The sequence below is a fragment of the Mytilus galloprovincialis genome, chromosome 4 (genome assembly GCF_965363235.1).
Source record: "Mytilus galloprovincialis chromosome 4, xbMytGall1.hap1.1, whole genome shotgun sequence".
In the NCBI taxonomy this organism is placed as follows: domain Eukaryota; kingdom Metazoa; phylum Mollusca; class Bivalvia; order Mytilida; family Mytilidae; genus Mytilus; species Mytilus galloprovincialis.
The window spans coordinates 93,142,409-93,168,193 of NC_134841.1; the positions used below are offsets into that span (position 1 = coordinate 93,142,409).

General features: G+C 30.6%; 1 protein-coding gene and 1 long non-coding RNA gene across 4 annotated transcripts in view; one reads left to right on the top strand and one right to left on the bottom strand.

The window, feature by feature from the left end:
* LOC143073414 (uncharacterized protein ZK1073.1-like) overlaps positions 1 to 25,486 on the top strand; it is a 54,492-nt gene extending 29,006 nt beyond the window's left edge. For both annotated transcript variants that reach the window (XM_076248953.1, XM_076248954.1), the window contains 6 exons: positions 5,148 to 5,225; positions 16,175 to 16,290; positions 16,860 to 16,895; positions 20,297 to 20,441; positions 20,907 to 20,958; positions 21,827 to 25,486. In XM_076248953.1, coding sequence (XP_076105068.1) covers positions 5,148 to 5,225; positions 16,175 to 16,290; positions 16,860 to 16,895; positions 20,297 to 20,441; positions 20,907 to 20,958; positions 21,827 to 22,032 — 633 coding nt within the window. In that variant the 3' untranslated portion in view covers positions 22,033 to 25,486. The remainder of the gene's footprint in view (positions 1 to 5,147; positions 5,226 to 16,174; positions 16,291 to 16,859; positions 16,896 to 20,296; positions 20,442 to 20,906; positions 20,959 to 21,826) is intronic.
* On the bottom strand, positions 1,051 to 2,318 carry LOC143073415 (uncharacterized). Of its 2 annotated transcripts, none has more exons than XR_012977491.1 (3): positions 1,961 to 2,318; positions 1,734 to 1,812; positions 1,051 to 1,169 (listed from the first exon to the last, which is right to left on the bottom strand). It is a non-coding gene; the product is annotated as an uncharacterized LOC143073415 (long non-coding RNA). The 2 variants fall into 2 exon arrangements; XR_012977492.1 differs by having other exon boundaries at positions 2,169 to 2,310.
* Positions 25,487 to 25,785: the final 299 nt, after the last annotated feature.

The window sequence follows — 25,785 nt, forward strand, 5'->3', positions numbered from 1 at the left end:
GATTTAAGCTACAAAGCAGATTATATCATCGGTTCCTAGATTGACGGATTAAACATCAATGCTTTGAAGGTTTACATCAATAGATAGAGTATAGATAATAATCCAGATCTCTGATTATCTGATAAATAACACTTATAAAAATATGTAAGTCAGAATATTTAGAAAAATGTTGTAGTTAGCTGTGTCAGATACTCCCATCTTAATTGTGCCAAGTTAGTGATTAAACACAGCATTTACATATAAATATTTCCCACTCAGAGGATGTAAACATTTTCTGTTTTTCTAATATCTTGTTTAGGGTACATGTATATAGGTGTAATACCACCATTGATTTTTCCCTATTAGTCTTTGTTAAATTGGCACTTTTAAAAAAATCGTACAGTATTTACCTTTATTTCAACCAAAGAAATACTTTGCATGTGTAAAGTTCAATCCTTTCCAGTGATACAGTGAAAATTTCACACTACATTTCATTGCATATAAGAAAGTAACTACCGCCGAGGGTAGACAACCCAATTTTTACACTGTTATTTACTGGTTACCTACTTTGGTAACTATGTAACCTTAACGTTCCAAAATATTTTATAAGACCATCAAATAAAAAAAGAGTGATGCTTTTAGACACCCAACATACATATTTACGACTCAGAAAATTTTAAGTGCATTGAAATGCAGGGTTAATTTTCTACAACTGTCAAATTCAAGGGAATATTTTTTTAGGCCTACTTTCGTATGCAACCGGATGTGACGTACCATGATTTGGTGGTATTACACCTAAAGAACACCTAAATGTCAAATAAACTTAATGCAATTTTTTCCCCTCTAATTGCAAGTTATTTCAAGCATAACTGTCAAGTTTTGTCTCAGTCAGAACTATAGTTTCAGAGAAAATCACTATAATGTAAGGCCATATCCTACGGCAATTTCAGTCCAATTTCTTCGAAAAATCCTAATTTCAGTGTATCATTATAAAATGCAGTGTTGACTAATATCTGATCATAAACTCATGATATATGCATTCAAACAATTAAATAGAATACAAAAGACAACTTTAAGATGATTAACAATTTTATTGCACCTTTTAGAGTTCATTTGAAGGTCTGTTTTGGTCTGTTTTGGTCCATTTTTCCTCCTTCCTTCCTTTTTCATCAAAACTTGATATCTTTAGTCTGAAAAATAAAACAAATGTGATTATTTTCCAACAAAAATGAAATAAATGTAATGTTAAATCAATAATTAAAGTGTTTTAGCTGAAAGAACTGTCTCTATAAATGTTAACAGTCTACACGGAAGTTTCTATAAGCCCTTATGTGTAACTTGAGTTTTTGGTCTGTTCCCCTAGTGTGAGAAATAACGGTTCCCTTTCAGTCAATGATTTATTGCTACTGGTATCAAAGTCTTTTTATTTACTCATAACAGTATATTTCTAATAGATTTACACAAAAAGTCCACTTTCTTGTATTTTACATTAGAAAATGGGGAGAAAGAGTAATAAAAAAAATACCTCAAAATGTTTTTAAAAAGGGTTATGTCCCTTGGAATGCTGGTACAAAAAATAATTGGTAAGAATTATAAAGTTAAAGTATGTGAGACTGGATTCTGATGTGTATAAATCCAGGACAAATAAGTGTTTAGATGAGTTATTGTCTGTGCAAAATGTAGACGATACAATGGCAATTGTAAACTTGTGCGGCCAAAACAAAAAAAAAACCATGATGATAGTTGATACATACTTTAATGCTGAAGTGTCATCTGCAGACCAATTCACATATAAGATTTTTCAACATAATGCTCTTCAGAACATGGTTAACACTGAAATAAAAAATTCACATGTTGTATAAACAAAACAAAAACTGTAAGGGTAATTTAAAATTTAACACAGTAATCTAAATACAGCTTCGTCTGTCCACCCATTTGACTAAGAAAACACCTGTAAACCCCCATTTCAATGCAATTTTACCTCAAACGTACTTTCTGTGTCTTAATCCATTCCGAATAGTCCATGTTTACAATGTATGAACTGGTTTATTAATAACTTTTAAAAATGAAAGTACAATAGGGTCACGAGTGCACATTTAGTTTCCCTAAATAGGTGTAATACCACCATTGATTTTTCCCTATTAGTCTTTGTTAAATTGGCACTTTTAAAAAAATCGTACAGTATTTACCTTTATTTCAACCAAAGAAATACTTTGCATGTGTAAAGTTCAATCCTTTCCAGTGATACAGTGAAAATTTCACACTACATTTCATTGCATATAAGAAAGTAACTACCGCCGAGGGTAGACAACCCAATTTTTACACTGTTATTTACTGGTTACCTACTTTGGTAACTATGTAACCTTAACGTTCCAAAATATTTTATAAGACCATCAAATAAAAAAAGAGTGATGCTTTTAGACACCCAACATACATATTTACGACTCAGAAAATTTTAAGTGCATTGAAATGCAGGGTTAATTTTCTACAACTGTCAAATTCAAGGGAATATTTTTTTAGGCCTACTTTCGTATGCAACCGGATGTGACGTACCATGATTTGGTGGTATTACACCTATATACTTTAAATCAATTGACTCCTATGTAAACACACCTACTATAGTTAAACATGGCTGAGTGATCTATACATGTCTTGCTTAGTCAAGATTTATAGGCCGACAATAGCTTATGGCATGGTGTCATCATTTATTTTCTTTCTGTTGGAAAATATAGGTTAATGAACATACAGAAAGTTCTTGTCAGGGAATAAGAAATGAATTTTGTACAATGATTTGTCATTATTACCTCTGTTTTAGTGTGTAGGATTACCTAATCCCTCAGCCATAAGAATGTCAAGGCATTAATGGTAATTCAGGTCTGCACATTTGCTTGTTGTACAAGGACTCAGTTTTAACCATTGAATTGTTGAATTCTTTAACAACTTCTTTAGCTCTTGCAAGGTCAACCATATAAAAAAAAATATTTGTCTATTGGGTTATATTTATTACTATGTAATATAGATATAAATGATTATGAATAAAGAACAATTCATGTCTGATAGTAATACATAAAAACATACCAAGGGATGGCACATTGAAATCAACTGCCATCACTTGTTTTTAGCTCACCTGGCCCGAAGGGCCAAGTGAGCTTTTCCCATCACTTTGCGTCCGTCGTCCGTCGTCGTCCGTCGTCGTCGTCCGTCGTCGTTAACTTTTACAAAAATCTTCTCCTCTGAAACTACTGGGCCAAATTAAACCAAACTTGGCCACAATCATCATTGGGGTATCTAGTTTAAAAAATGTGTGGCGTGACCCAGCCAACCAACCAAGATGGCCGCCATGGCTAAAAATAGAACATAGGGGTAAAATGCAGTTTTTGGCTTGTAACTCAAAAACCAAAGCATTTAGAGCAAATCTGACATGGGGTAAAATTGTTTATCAGGTCAAAATCTATCTGCCCTGAAATTTTCAGATGAATCGGACAACCCGTTGTTGGGTTGCTGCCCCTGAATTGATAATTTTAAGGAAATTTTGCTGTTTTTGGTTATTATCTTGAATATTATTATAGATAGAGATAAACTGTAAACAGCAATAATGTTCAGCAAAGTAAGATTTACCAATAAGTCAACATGATCGAAATGGTCAGTTGACCCCTTTAGGAGTTATTGCCCTTTTTAGTCCATTTTTAACCATTTTTCGTAAATCTTAGTTATCTTTTACAAAAATCTTCTCCTCTGAAACTACCTGGACAAATTAATCCAAACTTGGCCACAATCATCATTGGGGTATCTAGTTTAAAAAATGTGTGGCGTGACCCGGCCAACCAACCAAGATGGCCGCCATGGCTAAAAATAGAACATAGGGGTAAAATGCAGTTTTTGGCTTATAACTCAAAAACCAAAGCATTTAGAGCAAATCTGACTGGGTAAAATTGTTTATCAGGTCAAGATCTATCTGCCCTGAAATTTTCAGATGAATCAGACGTTCCGTTGTTGGGTTACTGCCCCTGAAATGGTAATTTTAAGGAAATTTTGCTGTTTTTGGTTATTATCTTGAATATTATTATAGATAGAGATAAACTGTAAACAGCAATAATGTTCAGCAAAGTAAGATCTACAAATAAGTCAACATGACCAAAATGGTCAGTTGACCACTTTAGGAGTTATTGCCCTTTATAGTCAATTTTTAACCATTTTTCGTAAATCTTAGTAATCTTTTAGAAAAATCTTCTCCTCTGAAACTACTGGGCCAAATTTAACCAAACTTAGCCATAATTGGGGTATCTAGTTAAAAAAATGTGTCCGGTAACTCGGCCAACAAACCAAGATGGCCGCCATGGCTAAAAATAGAACATGGGGGTAAAATGCAGTTTTTGGCTTATAACTCAAAAATCAAAGCATTAAGAGCAAATCTGACAGGAAGTAAAATCGTTGATCAGGTCACGATCTATCTGCCCTGGAATTTTCAGATGAATCGGATAATCGGTTGTTAGGTTGCTGCCCCTGAATTGGTAATTTTGAGGAAATTTTGCTGTTTTTTTTTTGTTATCTGGAATATTATTATAGATAGAGATAAACTGTTAACAGCAATAATGTACAGCAAAGTAAGAACTAAAAATAAGTCACTATGACCAAAATAGTCAATTGACCCCCTAAGGAGTTATTGCCCTTCATAGTCAATTTTTAACAATTTTCTTAAAATTTGAAGATTTTCAATAACATTTTCCACAGAAAGTACTGTTATAGATAGAGATAATTGTAAGCAGCAAGAATGTTTAGTAAAGTAAGATCTACAAACACATCACCATCATCAAAACACAATTTTGTCATGAATCCATCTGTGTCCATTGTTTAATATTCACATAGACCAAGGTGAGCGACACAGGCTCTTTAGAGCCTCTAGTTTTTTTTAGCAGTTAAAAAGAGCATGAGAAATGATAAAATTGTTTCTCTACCCTGTTTTCTAATTAGTACGGTCTGTGGGTACCTTGTATGTTTTAATGGAACAGGTATAAGGCAAATTAATGTCAGGTTCAACTTATTACTGATTTGAACAAAAAGTTTAACATTTGAATGAATTTGCCTACAAGTTGGGTGAAGTATCTTATTTTTACACCTGTCTTTTTGGTGTATTTTATCCTACTTGAATGTTTGATTATTCATTGTAGGTGATAGGATGGAAACTAGAACAGATTGGTATGAACCCAACAGCTGAGACTTATCTGGTACTCCATAGATTTGGATCGGTAGGTATCCGTTAAAACACACAAATCTGCGTTTAAATGTTCCCCCATTGTCTGCTTTCGTTGTTATTTGTGTTCGTGTTAAAGATGACTTCTTTATGATAAAATGTTATGAAATACAAGACAATAAGTTAGCAGCTTTAATTTTATCCCTTGAAGATTGACCTTTAAATTTGATTGAGCAAAACGATATTCCAAATTATTAGAACACTTTTCCTTTGCATTTTTAAAATATGAATGTTTTCAGTTATTCCCTTCATTTTGTTAAGTTATACAATTCTAATACACGAGTTGGTGGGTTGAACATTCTGTCACTACTTTAACTCTACATAATAAAAAGACAGAAGAAAAATTATTCAAATACAATGGGGAATTTAAGCACACAATGTTTTTTCTCACTTTACTTGAAAGTAATATATAATTAAATAATGGGTTTCAGATAATTGATTTTGTGATTAAACATGTTATTCAAACAAGGCTACCATATGTCAATACACTGAAACTTGAAAATAATTCTCCGGAGGGAATTAAGTAATTACCCACACAGCAGAGTAAAACAAATTGCATTTTTAACTAACATGGATGAAATATTGCATGATTTTATTCTATCAAGTTTACATTTTTAACTAATAATTATATGCATTCTGGGTATATGTTACTTTTGGTATTTAGGGTTATTTTATCAAAAAACTTTTAACAAAAATAGTATGTTTCAAATTTCTTTCTCGTCACTTGATTTTTGCACGAAATGGTGTTAATAGCCAAGTCAGTCGATTATAAGCGATACCTTTTAGATTTTAAAGGGGGGGATGGGGTATGGGGGTAACAATATAATTTCTAGTAAGCCATTATCTTTGTTTAAGAGATCCTTTGACTCATGTTTATATGACCGCAAAAATTAAAAAGTTTTTGGTCGTATATTGGTATCACGTTTTCGTCGTCGTCCGAAGACGTTTGGTTTTCGCACTCTAACTTTAGTAAAAGTAAATATAAATCTATGAAATTTAAACACAAGGTTTATGACCACAAAAGGAAGGTTGAGATTGATTTTGGGTGTTTTGGTCCCAACAGTTTAGGAATTAGGGGCCAAAAGGGTCCAAATAAGCATTTTTCTTGGTTTTAGCAAAATAACTTTAATATAAGTAAACAGAAATCTATGAAATTTTAACATAAGGTCTATGACCACAAAAGAAGGTTGGGATTGATTTTGGGAGTTTTAGTCCCAACAGTTTAGGAATTAGAGGCCAAAAAGTCCAAAATAAGCATTTTTCTTGGTTTTTGCACAATAACTTTAGTATAAATTAATAGAAATCTATGAAATTTTAGCACAAGGTTTATGACCACAAAAGGAAAGTTTGGATTGATTTTTGGGAGTTTTTGTCCCAACGAATTAGGGGCCAAAAGGGTCTAAAATTAAACTTTGTTTGATTTCATCAAAAAATGAATTTTTGGGTTTTTTTGATATGCCAAATCTAACCGTGTATTCAGATTCTTAATTTTTGGTCCCGTTTTCAAATTGGTCTACATTATGGTCCAAAGGGTCCAAAATTAAACTTAGCTTGATTTTAACAAAAATTGAATTCTTGGGGTTCTTTGATATGCTGAATCTAAACATGTACTAAGATTTTTGATTATGGGCCCAGTTTTCAAGTTGGTCCAAATCGGGGTCCAAAATTATTATATTAAGTATTGTGCAATAGCAAGAAATTTTCAATTGCACAGTATTCCACAATAGCAAGAAATCTTCAATTGCACAATATTGTGCAATAGCAAGAAATTTTTAATTGCACAGTATTGCGCAATAGCAAGAAATCTTCAATTGCACAGTATTGTGCAATAGCAAGAAATCTTCAATTGCACAGTATTGCACAATAGCAAGAAATATCTAATTGCACAATATTGCGCAATAGCAAGAAATCTTCAATTGCACAGTTTTGCGCAATAGCAAGAAATATTCAATTGCAAGAATTGTCCCGTTTTCTAATTTGTCTACATTAAGGGCCAAAGGGTCAAAAATTAAACTTTGTTTGATTTCAACAAAAATTGAATATATGGAGTTCTTCAATATGCTGAATCTAACCATGTATTTAGATTTTTAATATTTGGGCCCAGTTATCAAATTGGTCCACATTGAGGTCTAAGGATCTAAAATTGAACATTATTTGATTTCATCAAAAATTGAATTCTTGGGGTTCTGTGATATGCTGAATCTAACCATGTATTTAGATTTTGGATATTGGATCATAATAGGTAAATGTCCAATTTAAATTTTTTAAGTTTTTAAGTTTAAGTTCTTAGACCACATTCATTCTGTGTCAGAAGCCTATGTTGTGTCATCACAATCTAAATTCAAAGCTGTATCAATCTTAAATGTTGTGTCCATACTTGCCCCAACTGTTCAGGGTTTGACCATGTGGTCGTATAAAGCTGCGCCCTGCAGAGCATCTGCTTGGTTTTTTTTATTGAATTTTGATTTAGTTGACCCAGATCTTAGGCTGTTCTTCAAGTGACATCTTGTCATAAGATAAATATCAAAAACCGTTTTCAGCAATAATGAGGATTTCTATAAATTCCTTTGTATCTTGTTCATATATCTTAAATTATTAATCCTATAATAATAACCTCAGATAATAACATATAATACATTTCTAAAGAAAGAAGTAGGCATGGAAGAAATATATTGTAATTTGTAGTTGATCAGTTTTATTGTTTTATGCTCAGCTATACAATTGTTCAGATCAAATATATTTCCTACTAAGTAATTTTTGACAATTTAGTACAAAATGTGACTTTCAATCCAAAAGACCTGAAATCAAAGATTTTTTTTATTAAATATTATAAGAATAAAACAATGAAATAGTGTGCCCTCATGTTCACTATTAAACATTATGTTGGAAGTAAATTTGATCTGATATTCTACATGGGCTAAGCATGGCTGCAATGCCATCTTTTTAATTGTAATTACTGATGCATTATTTTGCTTCCAATATTTCCAGTCATCAAGCTCGGTGAGTTATCTCCACTTGAGATTTATAATTATCTCCCTTTTGTTTGACAAACTGCAACTTTTGTGAGGATGTTCTTTGTGCAGCATTTTCTTAAATTTTATGGTTTAAAATTAATTTTTTTTTTTATAGAAATTGTTTTGAAAAATAAAATATTTCTTTGAGATTAAGTTCATATATTTTTTCATCTAAGTAGGAATTAAATTGTTTGATAACTGCCACACTTTGGATTTCAGTTATAAAAATCACATTATTAGATAAAGAGAAAAAAAAGATTTTTTAACTTTCATTGAATTATTTGCATTTTTTTCGATATAAATTTCATTGTTTGGTCTATTTTTAGCAAAATGACCCCTACAATAGTTAATTGGACAACTTTTATTGCTGCATATAAAACAGTATATTACTTAATTGTATTTGATAAGGATAATGATTCATCAGTTTCTGTGTAATGATAATGGAACTAGACACAAGTCCATACACACAAAAGTTGTAGTTTAATTGATTTTTATTATGCAGTCCAATAACATTTATAGCTACTTCTAATTTTGTTTAATTTTATGAGAGCAGACACATATATAGTTATATCTTGGAGCACCACATGATTTTATCAATTTTATAGAAGTATTGATTATTTCAGTTTCATTTATAATTATGATTCGTAGTTTTAATTTTAATAATTGTTATGTCAATATTTGCTAGGAATTGTTACAGTTGAAGTGGAATGCCCTGCACCAGGGTTAAATGTCAACATGGAAAAATTTAATGTAATTTCCATTTTGAAATCTTATTGCTCCTGGGGTAAAGAGTCCAAGAGCTGCTATTTTAAATTTGACCTCCCATACATATTTTCTCATTATTATGGACAATATAAACTGTAGTACATTAATCCCCTTTTTCCTGACATAATGGACAAATATGAAGGGAATTAATGCATTGGAAGTGAAGCATTTGAAATACTGAAGAGTTGAAAAATTACATAAAAGATACATGCATGAAGACTGATATTTTGCATGATTATAATTCCAGAAATCTGAGCTTTATATTTTGATTAAACTATTATGCCTATTTATAATCAACATTACAATTGCTTATTCTTCTAAGATTCAGATAACTTGATCAATGATGGTCATTACCCTTTACTCAGCTTGGAAAGCATGTATTTTATTATTTTATCAATCTTAGATAATGGAAAAGCATGTTTTATTTTACAAAGATTGAAAGTGCAATTCGACTAATTGGGTGATATCATCCATTTTGCATTGCATGTATAAAGATTGAACAGCATACTTACAAGATTATTTGTTATTTATGATTAATAGTAATGTATACATGTGAAGATGGTTGTTTGACTTCTTGGATTAGTATTATGTTTTGATGATTACTGCAGTATGACCTTGATGTTAATTGTTTGGGCCTTTTAACTGAAAATTTAGTTTACTGTGGAATCATTTATTTTCGTGGGTATCAATTTTCGTGGATTGCTGAAAAATTGCATAATTGTGGATATTTGATTTCGTGGTTTTTTGTAATCTCTGTATACAAAGCCTATTGAAATATGTTATTCATTGAACATTTGAATTCGTGGTTCACTTCTGCCCACGAAATCCAGGAAAATTGGTATCCAACGAATAATAATGAATCCACAGTAGTATATATAGAGGTGTGACATTTAAAAAGTCAACATTTGGGTTTTTATGCCCCACCTACGATAGTAGAGGGGCATTATGTTTTCTGGTCTGTGGGTCTGTTTCGTTCGTTCGTCCGTTCGTCCTGCTTCAGGTTAAAGTTTTTAGTCAAGGTAGTTTTTGATGAAGTTGCCAAATAAGAGTTTTAACCCCAATTTCACGGTCCACTGAACATAGAAAATGTTAGTACGAGGGACACATTCTTGTTATACATTAAATCTCAGTTTTTCACAGAAGTAACAATTGAGATGAAGAAAAACCTTAACAACGCTTAAGTATTTATCTTGGATATTAGTTATTAGTATTGAAAGAATAATGTTAATTAAGAAATTTTTTAGATTGTGGAATTTACATTTCTATGTTACATATTTTTCTGTATTCTGCATTTTCCCTGAGTTTTGTCTTTGAAATTGTTTTTTTCCTTTGGAATATTATTAAAATTTTAATATTTGCCTCTTGTTGGTGAAATTTTGTAAATCCCTAAAATAATAGACAGAAGATATATCTTTGTAAAATCAATAAATGATTTATTGGTGGTGGCTGGTCAGTATACAGATTACAGAACAATTGAAATGTTACAGGTTATTCATGACAATGGTGGCTTACAATTTCTCCCTGTCCAATACAGCATCAGAGTTGTAATCTTAAGCTGAATTAATGACTTCAGGATATGTCATCTTTACAATGTCGCAGAAAATCACTTCCCAGGATTACATAAGATTTTAATAATGATTGGTATACTTGATGATGTGAACAGAATTTTACAAATCAATATGTTCCTTAGGGTTGTTTTTGACAAGACTAAATGGTGCATGTTCTTACATTTGTGACAACAATTACACTCTCAAGCCAAGAAAATTTATTTTTTGAGAGTACAAATGCTTCTATATATATCGCCACTGACAGTTTGTGTAATAATGCTGCATGGCCATATCCATTACATGATAATTCATTTCCCATTAGGCTTTTAGAAGAATTTAAATCAGCTTTAAATTACATGTAAATTCTTTCCTACTTCATATTTTGTTGTGAATGCTAATAAGGAATGTAAAAGAATTATCCAAGATCTAGATTCCTCATTAAGATGACTTAGATGGCAAATTTTTATTGATTGGGATTTCAAAGAGATAGTTCTAGTCAGAAAACTAGTTCTTTTGATGGTCTATCTATATATGTCTCATTAATTTTATTATTTTTGTATAATTTTCAACAAGCTCAATCTTTTACAAAGCTGGTGAAAATTTGTTACACCACTTTTTTTCCTTTCTGTCTCGCCTCCATAGCAGTATCAAAGAAACACAGGATTTTATGGAATGCTTCTAAATTTTCAGTATTCCAACACAGTTCTTTAATTATCTGGTTATGTCTCTTTCTTTAATTTTTTATAAGTCAGCTTTGATCACTGAACCAAATATGATAAACTATCTCTGGTTGTGTTTGTAATAGATTGACCTTATAAACAGTACAAATCACTTCAGTCTATAATCACTATTGATGGTTAGAGGTTTTGATTCTTGTGCAATAAATCTAGATTTAATGAGAATCTGCATTAAATCAGCTCATAAAGTGTAGAAGTTATGATGGCCTCAACAACTAGTCTGTGACTGTTTGTCTGCAACTCTATGTTGCATGATAAGTCGGAATTTCCTCAACCAATATCAATATAATTTCTGGGAGGGGGATATACTTGTTTCTAAATTATTACCAAGTTATCTTTTTGAAGTTGTTTGTTCTGGTTGATTCCATTGGCATTGAAAACAGCTGACTTCAGTTCATTATAATTTCTTTTTATCTTTATGCTTATTAATTTTTATTAGTAATTGTATATAATTGTATATAAAATTGATCAGTTAATGCTTTCAGTTCAGGATGAGAATTGATTCTTATAAAAGAACTTTTTGAAAATGATCAGTATGTGTAGTAATCTGTTTTTCGTAATGTAATTCTGTGGGATTGCTATTTTTTTTTGTAGATAATCAATTTTTCTTAGATTAAATGTTTTCCTCATTAACAGTTAACTCTGTTCAACTGCTGTTAAGATTAAAACAAAATACAAACAGGTTTTATTTAATCTCTCAAGTATTGGCAGTCTGTGAAGTACATAGGTCATTATCTGTAGATAAGAGTTTTTTTCTTCTTTCGGAAATGGATTTTTCTTTTAATGATTTCATATCTTGTGATGTTAGGATGCCCATTTAATCTATAAGTCTGGTAATTTGTAAGTAATATATTTTTGCCTTGTTTGCATACTGTAAAAAATGTCTGAAATTGTTCTTACTGAAATCAAATCATGATAAACAATCAGTGGTTCCATCTGATCTTCAGGTTAGTATGTGAACTCCCCAATAGAGTAATTGTATGTTTTACACCCTGCATCATTTCTCCATTAAACCTCTTACAATCCTGATGTTATATTGATTTCTACAGCTAGTTGAGTTAGTGTTGCATTAAGGTGTTAAAATACAAACTTAAGCTATTTTTCCTGATTAGTGTCGCGATGTTGGCTTCTATAATCAATTGTTGATGACACAGATAGAATCATTAAATGAACTCTGCTCAGTAATAATGATTATTTTGGCGGAATAGTAATTTTACATGACATTAGTACTACTGATATTGTCTGTAGGGATGTATGAATGAATTGTATCTTGATCACTTTATCAATACTTGACAGTTCCTCCCAATGGGTATTATCTCACCAGTGGCAGGTATTTCAGTATTGCTTCTGTTGCTGCATACTTCTGTTAATTCATTATTCAAGAGTTCTTATCTTTCATCATGATGTCAATCTCCATATTTGATGTGTCCCTAATGGTGTTCTACCTTTTAAGGTCCAAAGGAGGGTGCTCTTTAAATCTTTTCTTCTATATCTTGGAAATCTGGACATCATTTATTTAAAGCTTTTTGAGTAATTATCATTGCCATGTTTTTGCATGTTTTCATTGTGTGTCATGGTTGCTGTTTACAGTAAACTTAAATAAAACAAAAAAATCTTGAGTATTAACTGACATGGATACCATTAATGCAACACAGAGAGTATGAAATAGATATTAATTGATGAGCTGAAATACCAATTAATCATTCGTTACAAACAGATATTTGAAATAAAAACGATACAATCATGTTTTTGTCAAGGTTCATGCATAGCTTTGTAAACCAATGCCTTTTAAGAAGTACAGTGTACTTAAAACAAACCAATTTGTTTTTGATCCACCTGAATTCAAAATTGAAGTCTAGACTGTAAAATTGTATTCCTAGTGAAATTCTACAGTTTCGACACAACCCACCTCTTCCTAAATATGACTTTATTCTGCTCTAAACTTTCACTTCCTTCAACCAAGTTTCCAATCCTGGTTATTGTCGAGCCTGCAACTTTTGTTGCAGAAAGCTCGACATAGGGATAGTGATCCGGCGGCGGCGGCGGCGGTGTTAGCTAACTTCTTAAAAACTTTATATTTTAGAAGGTGGAAGTCCTGGATGCTTCATACTTTGTATATAGATGCGTCATGTTACGAAGTTTCTGTCAGTCACATGTCCAATGTCCTTGACCTCATTTTCATGGTTCAGTGACTACTTGAAAAAAAAGTTAAAATATTTTGCAATGTTAAATTCTCTCTTATTATAAGTAATAGGATAACTATATTTGGTATGTGCGTACGTTGCAAGGTCCTCATGCCCGTCAGACAGTTTTCACTTGACCTCTACCTCATTTCATGGATCAGTGAACAAGGTTAAGTTTTGGTGGTCAAGTCCATATCTCAGATACTATAAGCTATAGGTCTTGTATATTCGGTGTATGGAAGGACTGTAAGGTGTACATGTCCAACCGGCAGGTGTCATCTGACCTTGACCTCATTTTCATGGTTCAGTGGTTATTGTTAAGTTTTTGTGTTTTGGTCTGTTTTTCTTATACTATATGCAATAGGTCTTCTATATTTGGTGTATGGAAGGATTGTAAGGTGTACATGTCTAGCTGGCAGGTGTCATCTGACCTTGACCTCATTTTCATGGTTCAGTGGTTATTGTTAAGTTTTTGTGTTTTGGTCTGTTTTTCTTATACTATATGCAATGGGTCTTCTATACTTGGTGTATGGAAGGATTGTAAGGTGTACATGTCTAGCTGGCAGGTGTCATCTAACTTTGACCTCATTTTCATGGTTCAGTGGTCAAAGTTAAATTTTTGAGTTTTGGTCTTTTTTCTAATACTATATGCAATATGTTAACTATATTTGGTGTATGGAAATATTTTATGATCTATATATTAGTTGTGCAGGTTTTATTTGACCTTGACCTCATTTTCACGGTTCATTGCTCAGTGTTAAGTTTTAATGTTTTGGTCTGTTTTTCTTAAACTATAAGCAGTAGGTCAACTATATTTGTTGTATGAAAGAATTGTTAGCTGTACATGTCTTTCTGAAATGGTTCATCTGACTTTGACCTTAATTTCATGGTTTATTGGTCAATGTTTGGCTTTCTTGGTTAATGTGAAGTTTATGTGACAGTTGTAATAAAGTTTTATATTTAGGACTATCAACATACTATCAATGATTAGTAAAGAAGGCGAGACATTTCAGTGTGTGCACTCTTGTTGTTAAGTAGTATTGTATTGAAGCAACTTATCTAGCAAAAAAATGTTAAAACCAATTATTTATTTTCTTCCCAAATTACTATTTTCCATTTCTGCATTGTTGACAACAAGTTTAGATAATTGAGTTAATTATAAGTTCTATGAAGGTACCTGTATGATATAATGGATGAAAATATTATTAAAACCTTATATAACAGGACATATATATATGGAGACCAATACCTTAGTGACAGTTAATTTGGAAATGGAATTAACTGACTTTTCTGGGATTTTCAAAACATTTGTTGTTTTGATAGTAAAGTACTCTGTCCCAAGTTGCATAAAGTGTATCCCATTTAATAGATTGTTTATTGATCAGAAATAAAGGATGAAGGCTGTCTGTCTACAGGATGATATTTTTTTGTTTGATGGCTAATAATTGAATGGTCTAAACTCAATGAATAACATTTATATTCAGGTTGAATAACTATCATGGTATTACTGAATTGTTCCGATATTCTATTGTGACTTTATGACAGAAATTATTATTTTGAATTCATCAAAAGTTACTTTTATGTAAGGATTTTCTATCTTCAACAAAAGAAGTCGTTGAAAGATTTTGTGTGTAATAAAATCAGATTGTAAATGTCCTTTCTTGATATTTATATTGCATTTAAGCCTAAAGGACAAAGTCTGTTTGGAAAAAGACAATCTTTATTTCATGTTTCTTTGCTAAAGTGCAGAAAAAAAGTATTTCATGTTTGCTAATTTTAGAATTCACAGACACAAAAAAATATATAGGGTTTTTGTTGAACAGAGAAAAAAATTGTATGTTTTGTACAAGCAGAGCCAATCAATACTGGACAAAAGAGTAGTTTTAAGTTTAATGGATTATTGATTTTTTGTTCTGCAAGTATAAAAGAGACCTTTGAAAAGAAATCAACTGGTAGTTATAGTATTTAACATGCTTACCGTTACCTTAGAACAAAATAAACAAATTCTTTACATTATAGTTTGAAACTGTATCATAAAGTATGAAGAAAATAAAAAAAAAACTCTATATTTATATCTTAAATAACGGGCCTTAGATGCTGAATGGTCCAAGTAGTTCATGTATAGTGAGCACTTGCCTGTTAACTCCTGAGGTTTTTAGCTTGCATCTGAATGTGGCGAGCCCTGTTTGACTCTAATCTGAAAAGACAAGGATTTCAAGCATTCCTATTGAAGGTCATGGTCCCTGTTACTTAATCTTGCTAACTCTACCAATAAAAACTGCCTGCCATGATAAACTGTTGGTTCAATTATTTTCGATGGTACAAATTTTGAAGAATTAAATGAAAACAAATTTTGAAGCTATTTGATTTTATATATTTGCGAAAGTATTCCTTCAAGCCTATAGAAATATGTGTACTTTGTTGAACATTTAAATTTGTAGTTCATCTAAATCCATGAATTCACTTAAATTGGTATCCCTCAAATGTCTCTCATTTGCATATATTATAGAATTAATATTTAACACTTTATATGAGTTGTATTTATTTCATATCATACCTTATACCTTAAGATGCTTGTAATACTACTTTTATAACTATGATATATATATTGATTTGTAGTTAGTGTCTATATAATGTACTAACATTTTTTAAATGCCAAAAGTAGTAAAATAAGATTTTGTCATTATTTTTTATATAGTTTGAGAAAGCAAAGAATAAAGAAGACTTAAACAAAGTGATTGCAACATTCCAGAATTCTCTTAGACACCACATAAATCCTCATAACTTACACAGATTTGTACAGTCTTTCATGAAGTAAGTACACTGTACAGACACTTGTAACCTGAATAACTTAGTACAGTCTTTCATGAAGTACATTGTGTAGTCCCTTGTATTAAACTTACACAGATTTCAACAGTCTTTTAAGAAATAAGTACACAATATAGACCCTTATAACTTGCATAGATTTGTACAGTTTCAAGAAGTGATTATACAGTATAGACCCTCATAACTTGTAAAACGTGTTGTGTGGAATAAAATTACAAGAAAGTATATCAACTTGTCCTACAGTACTTATCTGGACTGGATTCTCCACCAGAGTTCTAGAAAGTCCTATTTTTTTAATCCTGACAATAAAACTGATAAACTTACTAGATGATGATAAATCTAACAGATAAAAAATAGAAGTATTTATAAATTGAATTGAAAATATGATTGGTTTGCCATGTGTAACTTTATCTTCTTTTTTGTTACCAGAATCAGAATGAATTTCTAATGAAAAGTGATTTATTTTAGATAATTTCTGTATTTATATTATTTGACTATATATTAATGCAATAAATCATTCACTGTAATTGTATATTTATATTTTTTTGTCTTTTCAGGAGAACTAATATTCTAGATAGTATTGGAAAATTAAAGTAAGTAGAGACAATCGAATAAAATCTTGTTGTAATCAGTATAATGAATGTCAAGGTCACAACATAAGATTGAAGAAGCTTCAACTTAAATCTTCCATATAATCATTGATATTGTCCAATGTCTACAAGAAGATCTTACTGTAATCAGTATAATAAATGTCAAGGTCACAACATAAGATTGTAGGAGCTTCAACTCAAATCTTCCATATGATCACTGATATTGTCCAATGTTTACAAGAAGATCTTACTGTAATCAGTATAATAAATGTCAAGGTCACAACATAAGATTGTAGGAGCTTCAACTCAAATCTTCCATATGATCACTGATATTGTCCAATGTCTACAAGAAGATCTTACTGTAATCAGTATGATAAATGTCAAGGTCACAACATAAGATTGTAGGAGCTTCAACTCAAATCTTCCATATGATCACTGATATTGTCCAATGTCTACAAGAAGATCTTACTGTAATCAGTATAATAAATGTCAAGGTCACAACATAAGATTGTAGGAGCTTCAACTCAAATCTTCTATATGATCATTGATATTGTCCAATGTCTACAAGGAAATCTTACTGTAATCAGTATGATAAATGTCAAGGTCACAACATTAGATTGTAGGAGCTTCAACTCAAATCTTCCATATAATCATTGATATTGTCCAATGTCTACAAGAAGATCTTACTGTAATCAGTATAATAAATGTCAAGGTCACAACATAAGATTGTAGGAGCTTCAACTCAAATCTTCCATATGATCACTGATATTGTCCAATGTTTACAAGAAGATCTTACTGTAATCAGTATAATAAATGTCAAGGTCACAACATAAGATTGTAGGAGCTTCAACTCAAATCTTCCATATGATCACTGATATTGTCCAATGTCTACAAGAAGATCTTACTGTAATCAGTATGATAAATGTCAAGGTCACAACATAAGATTGTAGGAGCTTCAACTCAAATCTTCCATATGATCACTGATATTGTCCAATGTCTACAAGAAGATCTTACTGTAATCAGTATAATAAATGTCAAGGTCACAACATAAGATTGTAGGAGCTTCAACTCAAATCTTCTATATGATCATTGATATTGTCCAATGTCTACAAGGAAATCTTACTGTAATCAGTATGATAAATGTCAAGGTCACAACATAAGATTGTAGGAGCTTCAACTCAAATCTTCCATATGATCATTGATTTGTCCAATGTCTACAAGGAAATCTTACTGTAATCAGTATGATAAATGTCAAGGTCACAACATTAGATTGTAGGAGCTTCAACTCAAATCTTCCATATGATTATTTTTATTGTCCAATGTCTACAAGAAGATCTTACTGTAATCAGTATGATAAATGTCAAGGTCACAACATAATGATTATTTTTATTGTCCAATGTCTACAAGAAGATCTTACTGTAATCAGTATGATAAATGTCAAGGTCACAACATAAGATTGTAGGAGCTTCAACTATAATCTTCCATATGATCATTGATTTGTCCAATGTCTACAAGAAGATCTTACTGTAATCAGTATAATAAATGTCAAGGTCACAACATAAGATTGTAGGAGCTTCAACTCAAATCTTCCATATGATCATTGATATTATCCAATGTCTACAAGAAGGTCTTACTGTAATCAGTATGATAAATGTCAAGGTCACAACATAAGATTGTAGGAGCTTCAACTCAAATCTTCCATATGATCATTGATATTGTCCAATGTCTACAAGAAGATCTTACTGTAATCAGTATGATAAATGTCAAGGTCACAACATAAGATTGTAGGAGCTTCAACTCAAATCTTCCATATGATCATTGATTTGACCAATGCCTACAAGAAGATCTTACTGTAATCAGTATAATAAATGTCAAGGTCACAACATAAGATTGTAGGAGCTTCAACTCAAATCTTCCATATGATCACTGATATTGTCCAATGTCTACAAGGAGATCTTAACAACTATTTATTTTGTAAATTATCGGTCAAAAGCTTGTAACCCACACACACAAGTTATTTCAGATAATTATGTTATATGTTCCAAAACTGTACTTCTCAGTGTTACAATCTTTCTTTTGTTATGCTTAAATTTTTTCCAGTCTATGTCCAAGTTATGAATTTGATCCAGATTTTGCAAATAAAAATAATGTGTGTAGGGAAGTGGACATATATTCATTTATTAATGTATTCTTGTTTTATTTTATTTGGAAAGATAAAAACAGTTTGTGGGCCTAGTTGGTATTCAAATACATTGTAAATGACAAATTGAAATATTAGATTTAGAATAAACATATGTTGAAAATAGAGAGTGATTAATTTAGGTATAAATGACAATTTTGGATGCATATTTGTGTATCTGAACAAAACATTTATTTTCACCTTTATTTCTTGTTATTTTGACTATTTACACAACAGATTTAACCTTCAAAGTAAATGACATGACTTAAGTAAATTGAATACAATTTATTTAGTTTATTAACAAATTTATGGATATAAACAGTGTGGTAACTGATTTAATAAAGACAAGTAATAAATTATGGCTTTTCTCCCATGCAATGAATGTAACAGAATTAGAGACGGAGGAATGTTTATCTGGCAGGTTTTGCTCTTTCAAAAAATACTTCAGAAGGTTGACAGCCTTATATTCTGACTTTAAGGAAGCTGGCTTGTCATGTTTTGGATTTTTTGTCAGATTTTCAGAATCCTCTGGTTTTATCCATTTGAATGCCTTGAAAAAATTTGCCCGGTGACCCCCATTTTTCTTTATGAAAATCTTTTACATGCATAATGATAAGCCATCTGTAGAAGTCTTATAAAATTTAAATTACTTTTTAAAAGTTTTTGAGAACTTCCAACTTGTCAATGATAAAGCTATGAAAAGTCAAGAGAGAATATTTTCCCGCCAAAATTTCAATGGCTCATATCTAGAAAACAAGCACGGTGACCTACATATTTTTTTTACTCTTTGGATTCCTTAATTAATTCCCTATCAATATAAACTAGTGTTTTGAAAAGTTAATTACTTTGAAACTGAGAAGCGAACTCCCTTAAGTCTGTTATTTGTCTTCTCGCTGACCTGATTTTCATGGTTCAGTGACTGATTACCAACTTAACAGTGTAGACTTGTTAAGGGTGTGCTGTTTTCAGATAAGTCGGAAACATACTACTTGTTTTCTGATACCGTTTCAGATCTGTTTTATCACCAGCTTCTTGTTTTGCAACGTTTTGAATTAATGAAGGGGTGTATGCTAAGCATGACAATGCATAACTTCACAATAGAAAATTAGTATGAAATTGTTCACTTTAAAGCTTATTTCTCTAAGTACGTCAAACCTGATACACATTGATTTGTCTGATATCCAATCTCTCCTCTTAAAATGATCAGTGTCTAACATATTTGTAGATGTCAGGTGTTGATGATCACTGGAACTAAGGCATCTTTCAACCATACTGTACATAACTTATATGGTCACATGTTACAAAAAGTTGACAAGAAACAGTTGGAGTTACTAGAGGTAGAGGGTGTGGCTAATGTAATAGAAGAAAAGGTAGGTTGCTGTCTTAGATGATTGACAGGAATTGTTAGAAGTAAAGGGTGTGGCAAAGGTAATAGAGGAAAAAGGTTGGTAGTTCTCAGAAGGATGAAAGGAATTATCAGAGACAGAGAGTGTAGCTAGCCTATTGTAATAGAAGAAAAGATAATTTGGCTGTATCAGATGATTAGCTTTGATGGTAAGAATTAAAACCAAGACGAGGAATATGAGTAGATGTTTTGTTTGGGAAGACGATAGGAGTTGCATCTGGAAATTTCCTTGACTTTAAAGATATTTGGGAAACATGCATTCGTTTCCCACTGATTCAAATTAACATATGCCTCAAAAGAAAAAAAATCCTCAGAAAATGTATTTTTGATATTGATTGACAAAAAGGCAACACCTACAACATGTTGCTTACCCATCATCAACATATTGGTAAAATAACTGTTGTAATTAATGTACTTATTTCTTTTACAGACTGAGAAATTAGGAGAAGCCTTTTTGTATTTCTGTCAAGGATTAGGACTAAGTAAGTTATGAAAATGAAAGATTGATTAATTGTTTTTATATATATATTATCATTTTGCTCTATATCTGTAAAATATAAATAGTTTTGGAGTTTGTGATTGTGATGGATATATGACACAGAAGTATAGATGTTAACATATGGTCTGAAACAATAGATATTTACAATATACAATATCAAGCTCTTAATCACACAGAGTCTAGAAAGTTGTTTCTAAATTTAAAAAAGGCTGTCCTCAAATTACTGAAATATGAAAAAAAAATTAAGATATGATAAAAGATTGCCACTGATAATGTATATGAGTTGGAACAGGCACTGCAAGGTCTCCTGTATAGACTAAATTTTAGGAAATATCATGTGAACATTATGAATGTTTTTATATCGGTAAGCATTGTTTAGTTTGGATATCATATATTTCCCTTAAAAACAAAATGTTTGAAAATTCTCCAATGCAAAATATGTGAAAAATAAAACATCAAAAGAAATTAGAACATGCATGAAGGGAAGTAACTCAAATGATAAAACTGTCTTAAATCTTTTTTCAAAGTAGATATAAATCATCTATGAAATAGTTGTATATGTAGTCTTCTGTTTTTGTTATTTGGTAAGTTTTGTTTTATTGGCCTTCGTAAGAATTGATTTTTATTGATCAAAATGAAATAGAAACATAAAAAACTGCAATGTATGTGTGTGTGAATTCATTTGACACAAATATGACATGTAGGCTGCCAACCAATATTTTATATTTTTTTGCCTGACTTTTCCTCCTTTTGCTGGGCCTATGTTTTGGCTTTTCATCCTCTTCTAATAGTAGGGATTGATCCTATGACCTATGTGTTTGACCTGCCCTTATTCTGTTTTGTATTTACAGTTGGAGGTGTACCTATGACCAGAGTTTCCAGATCTTCCTCCATGGATGGAGCAGATATTCCTCTCAGAAAGAGAAGTATGTCCATGGAAGAAGCTGACAAACCCCTGGGTATCTACTCCTCTAGTCCAGCTAGAACGGCACCATTATCTACTAGTCCTAAAAGTGGTATCCAGATGTCAACAAGTCCTCCTAGGATACCTGAATAAATTATTTTGTCTGGTTGTTACAGTATAGATGGTTTAGTTCGTAGAACGATAACAAGTTTAACTCAGTTGAAATGACCTCAAGTTTATTACTATGCACAAACCATATTTTCTATGGAGAATTTTGTATAAATTCATGAAGGATTGGTTTTATATTGTTATTGGAAGACAGCAACAAGAGTGATCTATGATTGTAATTAGCATTTCAGATAGATGAATGTTAAAAAGAGAGGGGATATTTTTCAGATTTCTTTTTAAGTTCATTCTTAATAATCAGTATAATACAAGAAATTGATATAGACACAAAAAAGGTAATTTTTAGTGAGATTTGTTCCCCCCTGTAAATCTTAGTAATAGAGGTGCAATCCTGGAATGAAAAAATAGTTCCCCAGAAGTTCTTTTAAGAGTCTACCTAATATTTTACATTCTATTTTATAATTATTTAAAGCCCAAAGAAAAAGTAAAAAAAAATGTTGAAAAGAAAAAAAAGTTATATAAAAAAAGAGAACTGATGTAGTATATGTAGTAAGCATATTTGAGAATTCTATCATTATAATAAAATTATTAATGAATATTCAAAAATCCATCTCATATCATAATATCACATCAATATCAAAACTGTCACAGGTCATACTTTATGTTATGCAATAAAAAAGTTGAAGATCTTTATGTTTAATTGTAAATAAGATATCAGTTCCTAGTGCCATCAAGGAAACGTATAAGCTACTTATATGTTAATACTTTCACTAGAAAAAAACATTTGAATTCTCTTGTAATAAAGATATATAAATTTTGAGTAAATGTTGGTGAGAAGTCTTAAAGAAAAAAAAACCATTAAAATTGAGAAAACAGCATTTTACTAAATAACTGTTTGTCCCTGATTTGACCCAATTGTAATATCCAAATTTTTATACATTGATTTGTTTACTCTCTTCTGAAATATTTATGAAATATTTGCCATGAACATAAAACAAACAAAAATGTTTGGTCAATATCCTCAACTTATATTGATTTGTGATCTGAGTAATTTTAAAGGATTCCTAAACCATCACATGTACTTTATAATATTTTAAGAATGAGACAACATTATCTTCCTTGGAAGACCTTCTGATTGTCTTTCTTTAGAGAAAAAATAGACACTTGCATGAGGCACTGGTTAAATTAATTACTTGGGTTGTATTAAAAATTATCTTACTGGCCCAAAATATGTGTTATATCACAAGTAAGAAGTTATTAACTTTTCTGTTGTTGCCATATATATGTTTTCTTGATTTACTTGTTTTGTTAGAGTATGTTTTGTTTTGTTTTGTTTTTTAAGTTTTTAAAGACTCTTTGCTATAGGGCTTGTATAAAATTCTTTGAGAAAACATTTTGGATCAAAGAGAAGAAATGTATACTATGTAAATTTATCAAATGAAAGATGTAGTTAGTCATACAGAGATGTTTTTTCGTTAAGGTTATAGGGTAGATCTATTTTTGTCTTCATAATGAAATGATTCACTTTCCTTTCGCAGTTTCATATTAGTCTTGATGGGGCCTCATATAATGTACTAACAATTCTTTACAAAATGTGCCATACAAAGTTTTATTTATTCTAATTAAAGTTTATAAAGGAAGAAATAATGTTCATATTTTTATATTTATGAAATAAATCATTGGTTTATTTTTCCATTTTTTATCATAATTTTTGTTTTGTTTCAAATTGAGGGGTCAAATTGGCAGATAGAAATAAAAAAAAAAAAAAAAAAAAGGCTGTTTATTGGTTGTTATTTAAAAAAGATACAGTGGTATTAATTTTAGTAGTGCTCATCACAAGTGCTAAGTTACCCTAATTATAGTCTTTTTCATTGTACACATTCCATTTTGTAGTAAAACATCAATTTAAAGAGAGAGATTTTATTTAAACAGAAATATTTTTCATGAAATTTTCTTTTTTTTTGTCATGTTTGTAGAGAAATATTTATCAGTGCCATCTCTGTGTAAATTTTTTTTATAGATCTTGATAAAATCTCAGATAAGTTACATTAAATTATATGATACTTTTACTAAATTTAGATTATTTTTTCTGACATGAATTTGTTTTTAGTAAACAATTTGGATGGCCACAACCACATATCTACAGCATTGAACTTTTAATTTCAATCATTTTTATTTTTATTAGTATGTAGCTTTTATTTCTGCAATAGTTTAGTTTTGCAATTGGCGTTATGCAATACCCATAGTGTTTTGATTATACACAATTTTTGGTCTTATTCTTTATTATATATGCAAACATATATTTTAATATTACATAAAAGGTGCTTTTTGTCATAAATTTGCATGTTTTGATTACAGAAGGATTATTTATGTAGTTACAGCTCTTATTACCAGCGTTTTACAATTAACATTTCTCTCCAAAGGATATTAGACATTCAATTGCAACAAGCAATGGTAAAACAATGATGGAAAATTCTTTTATCATTAAGTGTATTATTAATAAGGTTTTGATCAACATAATTACTTATTGCTTAATAATGGATTTTCATGTAGTATTATATCAACTCTTAAATACTTAAATTAAGTTTTTTTGTGATTATGTCCTAAGTTTTATTTTTTTTGCTTTTGATACAAGTGTGAAAATCTAAAAATGTAAATGAATGAAGTATTTACTATATTTTAATTGTTTCAATATTTGCTTGGTTTATGTGGCTTTGTAGGTTAGAATATATTTATGTCCATTATATATTTTATCTATATGTGTGATTAGGTACAAAAACATTGAAAGTAAAAAATGCTGCTCTGACTAAAGTTTTTTAACAAATTTTAAAAGTAATTAACAGGTTTGTCATGTTATCTTTTTGAAAATTTACATTTATTTTGCCGAACTGAATCTACCTAAACAACACTTAATGTGTGCACTGAAAAACATGATATCTACAGTTTCACATTGATCTTGATATTTATTGTTAATAATTGTTAGCTTTTCAGGGAGCTTTTGTTATGCTTGGATCAATCCTGTTATATTGAGATTGTTTCAGTAACACCATTTAAGCTCTGCTTTATGTAATGGAAAATGATTTTAATCCAATAAATGAAAAAAAGTCTGTTTCTTGAAATTCATTTTTCGTAACTTTAAAAAGAACATTTAAAATATTAAAAATACAATATTTTGAAAGACAAAACTACTTATTGAAATAAATAACTATTTACACAGAACTGTAAGCTGGTGTGTTGGATGTCTACATCTGAAAATCAATATATGATAGAAACAAAATACTTATAATATTAGTAAAGCTTTTATGCTGGACTCATGACTTCATGTTTACCAGTTGATCTATTTATTGTGGAGGGGGACATTAAACGGAGTGGTGATGGGAATATAAGCCGTGTTGTAATGAAAACCTTATCTGTTCCATGTTTATTATGTTTATATCAGTTTGTTTCAAACATTTTCCAAATAAAGTTTGTACAAATTAGATAGTGTCTTCACTTTTTATTCATAATAACGAGAGGCAAAACAAATAATTCAGATATCAATTATAGTATAGAATTATTGACATCATAATCCAAAACCTATTACCAAAATAAACAAGAAAATCAAAACACTTAACAGAATTCAAGAGTCGGCAAACTGAAATCTACAAAAAATGGGTTTAGACCTAAAATGCTCCAGAAACGTTATCAGTTATCAAAGGTACCAGGATTATAATTTAGTACGCCAGACGCCCTTTTCGTCTACACAAGACTCATCCATGATGCTCAGTTGCGTCTCCATTA